The following is a 6,916-nucleotide window of genomic DNA, read 5'->3' on the forward strand; positions in this document are numbered from 1 at the left end:
AAGCCATAGGCCACTTGCTGGGCTCCAGCTCATCCAAAATAGGTTAGTGCTAGACTTTTACCAACCAACAAAAAGTAACACACTCCCGTTCTCGCTGAATGTTTTTGCAGTGATGTTCAGTTTTGTTAATGTCAGTGAATTTCACAAAAAGGCAGAAACCAATCATGTGTTAGTCAGTCTCAGCAAATTTGTTTCCATATAAATTTGAAGACGGGTCGTTTTCACAGAAAGGCTAAATCATTCCTGAAAGCAAACATTACTCGAAGAGGATTAAATGAAGTATGGTTTTTGAGCGCTGATGGGTTTGATTTGGCTACACGCAAACCTTGTTAGTAACATCAATTCACCTCATGGGATTTGTTGACAAGAACAAAAATATAGAAAATTAACTATTTTCTATTACCCTTTAAATTGCTAATAAAAACTGACTTCCATCAGAAAGCATTTTCCCGACATTTTTTTGGCAAAAGTGAGTTTAGTGCAACTTCAGCAAGACTGAAAGAGTCTTTTGATAGTAACAACAGTATCATCATTTTCATCATCATGCTGCCCATGGCTCAACCTTGATTAACCACATTTTCTCAGGCTCCTCTCTACCTCTGGGTGCCTTGACTCACTCAGTTTTCACCTCCATTCAACTCCATTCTGTACACACTACAGTGACAGAAAAATCCTATCCCACTGGAATTTTACAGCTGTGAGTCAGTGACAACAGTAAGTGAGTCCACAGCAGTGGGTTGTATGCTTATCCAAAAGGTATTTAGATACCTGTACCAGCAGGCCCTGGGCGTCATTGGTATCACACCTTCCCTGTTAAGGGCGAGTGCAGGGGGGAATAGCTCTGTCTACAGATACAGCAACAGACTAGCATAGCTCCTCGGAGGACATAACCAGGAATGTTAAAATGCCAAAACTTTTGTTTTCAAAGATTCGATTCTATGAGGTTAAGGATCTGATGCAAAATGTGAAGCGGTCCAGAAGGTAAGCAAGACAAACTAAAGACCCTGAGTAATGATTTGAATAAGGTGGACAGGCTTACAGGCTTCTTTTGTTACTCTGTTAAAATGTGAAAGTTTGACTAGTACAGAGTTTAACTTCATTTGTTTTGCAGAACTGATATTGTTCTTAACCGAAAGAGGCATAAGGAGGACATTCAGTGCCTTACGGTTCAAAAAATAGGTGATGAGACACAGCCTTCAAAACTCAGGTAGAATACATTGCACAATTATGAGCATCTCATTCTTTCAGCTGCCGATTACAGCGAAAATGAACACTAAAAATACTCTCTTAATTACAGTTGGAAGACTGAGCATAAACTGCGCTCAACAATGGAAAAAATACTACGGGATAAAAGTAAGAAATGTTACTTCAAAGAAAAAAAAAGAACAGCAAGCCGCTTCTTTGCACATATCACAAAATAAATAGTTATCTTTCTGATTAGATTTGAATGACGAATTTTTAAATCTTTCCATTAGAATATTTAGCAGCATTCCACGCCTTCCTGCGGTCTGAGTTCAGTGAAGAAAACATCGAGTTCTGGCTCGCATGTGAAGACTTTAAGTCAACCGCCTCACCAGATGACCTTCGCCGGAAAGCCAAGCAGATTTACCAGGAGTTCATCCAGCCTACAGCCAGCAGAGAGGTCAGTTTGTCAGGGCTTTTGCTTCACGTTGGAAAGAGAAAAAAACTAGATGAATAGCCAGCAGACAGAAGAAATAATCATCAATAATCATTATTATTATATTATTATATTAATAAACATTATTCTCTGCCCTTTAGTATACGTAAACGTGAAAAATCATAAGATAGGCTTTTATTAGCCCACTGGGCAAACTAACGTAGACCCAAATACAAAAAATATCCCTGAATTGATATTACAGAGGAGGATAAAGTATTATTATGTCAGCACACGAGAACTGGCACATCATATCAGCAAGGAGAATAGTGGATGAAGCAATATGGATGACCACTTAATGCCACAACAACCACTCCTGCTGTGCATTTCTCAGAGCTGGTGCACTGAGGTGAGCATGCATCGTCTGAGTCAAGATCTGGAGTTCAGAAATTCATTTTACTAAATCTGAAACCAGTAGAGCATCTGTTCAGAAAATATGAGCCTTTTGAATCTATCAGATCCATTTAGACTCAAACAACTTTGACCACTGAAGGTCATTATTAGCTTAGTAATAATAATTAATCATTTATGTTTTCTTTATTAAATCAGCACATTCACCAGATTAAAAAGTTAGCATTTGTACTTTTCTGCAAACCACGTATATGGGATGCCTTTGTGGACATCAAGATATTTTCCAGGCAAAATCTGAAAATTTCCAACAAGACAAGTGAAACCATTTTCTGTGCATGTCTGAGGCGATAAAACGGGTATTTTAAGCCAAAATATAATCTTTTCCAAGCCACAACAAAGTGGTTTTTGCACCTAAAATTAACCAGATATTAAGCTCAGCACTGTCACAACACAAAACTGAAAACTGAAACCCAAAGAAACATAAAGTTTCAACATATCCACGGTTTTCAGAAACAAATGGGGCCAACATTTATTCTTGCAACTGGGTTGACTTAATATATTCTAATTAGCTGAGTGGTTGTCATTGTCATTACTAATTATGCTAATTGAAAACGTACACAGGGTCAGCATGTGTTTAGCTAGCTCCAAGTGGCACCAAACTGTTGGTGGCTAATAAACATGGATTCAAGCACATGAACAAAGCAAAATACAGCTGTGGCAGTCTAAAGTCACCATAAAGCATATATACAGTGAATTTCCTGTTGGAGTTTTGTACATGCTTTGCAGTACAACTTATATGCATGAATATCATAATCCTCTCACCTTTCTTAGTGCGATTGCATATTTAGTTTCTTAAAGGTTGATCATGATGGAAAAGTCGACTATATTACAAGTTCAGCAAAAGAAAAAGCTATTGCTGTTTTTTGACACATGCTGTGGTGTGGTATTCGGTGCAGCAAGGAAGCTGAGCTACTTTCACAGTAAATAACATGTATATATTTTTACAGCTAAGGAAAAGAATGGTTTGATATAAGCATTGTTGTTATCAGATGCCTAGTGAAACAATGTGTGATCATGTGGTTAACATATTTGATGGGAATATCACATGATTTACGATGTGTTTTTTTTTCTTTGTTTCTTCTCCAGATCAATGTTGACCACCACATCAGAGAGAAGATTAAGAAGTCTTTGGAGAAGCCGACACACTCCTGCTTCGATGAGGCCCAGAAACATGTGTACCTGTTAATGGAAAGAGACTCATGCCCCAGATTCCTGAACTCAGATTCCTACCTGAGTCTCAAGCACAAGTCCAGGAGTCTTTGGTACATTTAGCCCGAGAAAGAAACTGGCGCTGCTTCTCTAATGCTCACTATTTCTCTTTATTATTCGCCAAATTTGAAAAGTTATTTCGCACTGTGTGAGAGGTGAAATGTTGTTGAAAATAAAGCAGGGCAAACACCACAAGAGAAATGCATGTGAGTGGAAAAAGGTACAGAGGGGAGAAAGAATGCTGTTGGTAAGTGTCAGTACTTTGGGAGTTGTTTGAAATACTGTATGTGTTAACTGAAGGTCTTAGTAAGTTAATGTGCAGTGTGCAAATCAAGAAATGTTAACTGTTTCTGACATGCAGAATAAAATGACCTAGTTTTCATGAAATGGCAAATAAATTTGGGATTTTACAAATGTCTTGAACAGTTTTGGATTAATTTCAGCAGCTGATTGTGGCAGTTCCCACTTATTGTCTCTAACTGTTCTTAATATTCTGACTATTTCCATATAGTCAGAATCTTGAGACAGGTTTTTTTTATTTATCTGACTGAGTGTGGTGATGGGCATGAGTCAAAAAGAAAAAAGAGAACAGTTTCCACAGCTCACCCGGCAAGGAGATTCTGTTTTTGGTCACATGTCTGATATATCCTCTAATTAGGTGCAGAGATGACTCCACACACCAGCAATAGGGTTTACCAAACTGGAAAAAAGTAACCCTGCTGTAACCCTTGATCCCACTCAGTTCTGTAAATGGCCTTATTCCTAAAAAATGTGCCTTATAAAGGAGTGCTCAGGAAGCTAATAATAACTCAGGGGCTTAAACGACAACAGTGGAGTCATCAGACAGCGTGATGCGTAACAGATCAGCCCCAATGTGCTGCCTTGTTAGGGGAATAATCTCATCTCCCACAGACAATGATGGCAGAGATACACAAGCGCTCTACTTAGAGAAAGAGTTGTACTTGGAAGAAAACAGCATTATATGAAAATATGAAATGTAGAGTAAGCCCTAAAACGCTCACGTATCATTTCTGCATCACTCCAGAGTTTGGTGTAATAAGAATACGAGTGGCATTTGATCATAAGTAAGCCCTGCTTTCTGCTATCCAGTATGTCACGTGAAGCTAACCCGGTAAACAGACAACACTGAACAGATGTGGAAGTAGTTGAATAAAACTAATGTTAATGCTCTTCTTTCTTACTGCTCTTCTTGCTCAAACACAGTGGAACAAGATGGCACTTTGAGCAAGCCCCTGCATGAAACTGCAGACAAGGTGTGTCGGTTATCTTGGGTAACCGGGTCATGATTTCTGAAAAGAGGCAATTTTTTTATTATTATTATTTGCAAGCAGACTATCTAGTTCTATCTATTCTATCTATTCAGTTCACTTCAAAGTGAACTGTCCCTTTAACTGCTTTGGGTGCCTGCTACAGTTGCTACTGGCAGACATTTTATTTCAAAACAGGTACTGTACTAGATCATTAAAAGGAAAAAAAGAAATTCTGAGCATTAAAAATATAACCTGTCATCTTAACGTTTCTTCCTGTACGTATTTTCTGTCACACATTATTCAAGAATAAACAGCTTTGTGAGCTGAACACCACAGTTATCCCAGTGTCAAACGTCAGTGCCTCTGAGAACACTGGGATGTCCTGGTTGTTCCTGATAAATGACAGATCTCACATGTCCCGCATCACATGGCACACTATTCTTCACACACAAGCTGTCACTGTTTTCTCACAGCCCTGCACGGTTACCATGGTAGCGGAAAGGAAGTGAGTACTGTCGATGGCACGTTGTTAGTCAAGACTGTCACACTTGGGGAAGTTTACTACAAGATCTGGATGCTACAGGCTAACGCACTGCATGCTGCTGTCTATACAGCTGTGTTCCTGCACAAGGTGTAGACACACAATAAAATATAAAAAGGGACAGTTTTCAGTTCAGTGTTTGGTGACTGTTTGTATCGCCTCAGTACTTCTAACCGTGTTTGGGCAAAAGAGGGAAAGCAGCATCAGTGAAGCCAAACCAAAGGGCAGAATAACAGAATGGCCTGGGGCATCAGATGGTGAGCAGGAGTGACAGGCTGATACATTTCTGATATCACAGATACATTTCTGATTATCTCTGAATCCTTTCTTTAATTTTACTTTTAGTTTCTTGCCAGAATATGCTCCCTTGTCTCTAAACCCAGAATAAGTTTTACTGGTAGGGAAATGAAACATAACATAAACCGAGGTTGGCGGTACTGGATCACATTTACGTTTCATCAAGCTGAATAGCTCTTTGAGTACGTAAAAGAGCCAGGCTTAAATCAATAGTTTAATCTTTACTGAAATAGACTCCATATAACAGTTAACAGTTTAAATTAGATCAGCTAAAAACTAGATATTTTTTGATCCCAGTGAGCACTGACCTAGAAACTGGCCAGGTGCGACACTAAGGAGCCACGTTTGGGGTGAACCTGCACAAGTTCAGCTGTTAATGTTCCAATTTAATCACAATACCAATTATTAACCAAAGCCTTTGTGATGTGAACTCCTTGTCAGTTTTAACCTGCTTTTTTTTTTACATTCATATGGGAAAAGTGAGAATAAATTGTTAATAATGCATCTCACAGTGAAATTAGAAGAAACCCATCTGACCAGTGTGAAGTGAGAGGCAGATGGTGTAAGCGTTCTGTCACGCTTCTTGCCAAAGATAAATAAAGACAAATAGAGTGGAGCAAGGAGGAGACATTAGAAGTGTTTTCCTCTAAATTTATAGCAGCTTTATATACATTATTTTTTCACCATATGAGAGTGTGTCTGCTGAAGAGACACTGTGTCATTCCTAAATAGAAGGAAACAAACAGACTTGGATGAGTTCAAACAAAATTATCAACACTATGTTTTTGTGAACATCAATAATATTTCTAATAAAATTGCTTTCGGTCTGAGATGGCTTATCTGGTGGATGCCATCTTGCCTGAGTAGTGATCAGCATAACTCACAGCTATTAATTCATATTGCTACACTTGTCTGGACCTTCACTGCCTACATCTAACCACAAGATAAAACCTTAAACATCGACATGATACCTATACAGTACCTACTGGTCTTGCAGTGCGAGCAGCACATAATTAGTACAACAGCGGCAGTTCTGTCAGTGGAAAAACACATTCATTTGCTTGTTGTAGTTGTTCTGAGCAAAAGGACTGTGTTTCTGACTTAAGGAGTTAGTATGGTCCCCTGACATTTACCCCCAGCTGGGTCTGCAGAGGTGGGGAAATTGGCATGATATGAACTTCCTTGTCAAGCTTTTTCAAATTCTTCAAACATCTACAATCCTGTGAGAAACTGTCCAAAAGTCAGTTATCATTATCAAAATTTGAACCATAATCACATCTCCACACTCATTATTACAGCTGGTTTTTTAACTTGCCTGTGGATGGCCAAACACTACTGATATAAGCTTTTCTCCTTTTAGACATGACTGTATGAAAGATAAGATGAAAGTTTTGGATCGGATACTGAAACCTATAAATTCCTACAGCTTGATCTTTGGCAGCATCTACTTTGACAAAATATGTTGTAGGGCAACAATTATTTGAAAGAAAGACAAAATGTCAAGGGTCAGTG

General features: G+C 38.6%; 1 protein-coding gene across 1 annotated transcript; it reads left to right on the forward strand.

Annotated features, from left to right (window-relative positions):
* Positions 1-779: 779 nt before the first annotated feature.
* si:ch211-117l17.6 (regulator of G-protein signaling 21) lies at positions 780-3,709 on the forward strand. The gene is made up of 5 exons (XM_046392437.1): positions 780-981; positions 1,112-1,207; positions 1,298-1,353; positions 1,476-1,642; positions 3,173-3,709. The coding sequence occupies exons 1-5, from the start codon at positions 905-907 to the stop codon at positions 3,356-3,358; spliced, it is 582 nt and encodes a 193-aa protein (XP_046248393.1). The 5' UTR covers positions 780-904; the 3' UTR covers positions 3,359-3,709.
* The last annotated feature ends 3,207 nt before the right edge of the window (positions 3,710-6,916 follow it).

The sequence above is a fragment of the Scatophagus argus genome, chromosome 6 (assembly GCF_020382885.2).
Source record: "Scatophagus argus isolate fScaArg1 chromosome 6, fScaArg1.pri, whole genome shotgun sequence".
Lineage (NCBI taxonomy): Eukaryota > Metazoa > Chordata > Actinopteri > Scatophagidae > Scatophagus > Scatophagus argus.

What these genes read in the sequence shown, in the direction of transcription:
- si:ch211-117l17.6 (XM_046392437.1), top strand. Translation starts at nt 905, where the DNA reads ATGCCAAAACTTTTGTTTTCAAAGATTCGATTCTATGAGGTTAAGGAT. An exon ending in AATGTGAAGCGGTCCAGAAG is followed by an intron (nt 982 to 1,111) that starts GTAAGCAAGACA and finishes TTTGTTTTGCAG; the next exon opens with AACTGATATTGTTCTTAACC. An exon ending in AGCCTACAGCCAGCAGAGAG is followed by an intron (nt 1,643 to 3,172) that starts GTCAGTTTGTCA and finishes TTTCTTCTCCAG; the next exon opens with ATCAATGTTGACCACCACAT.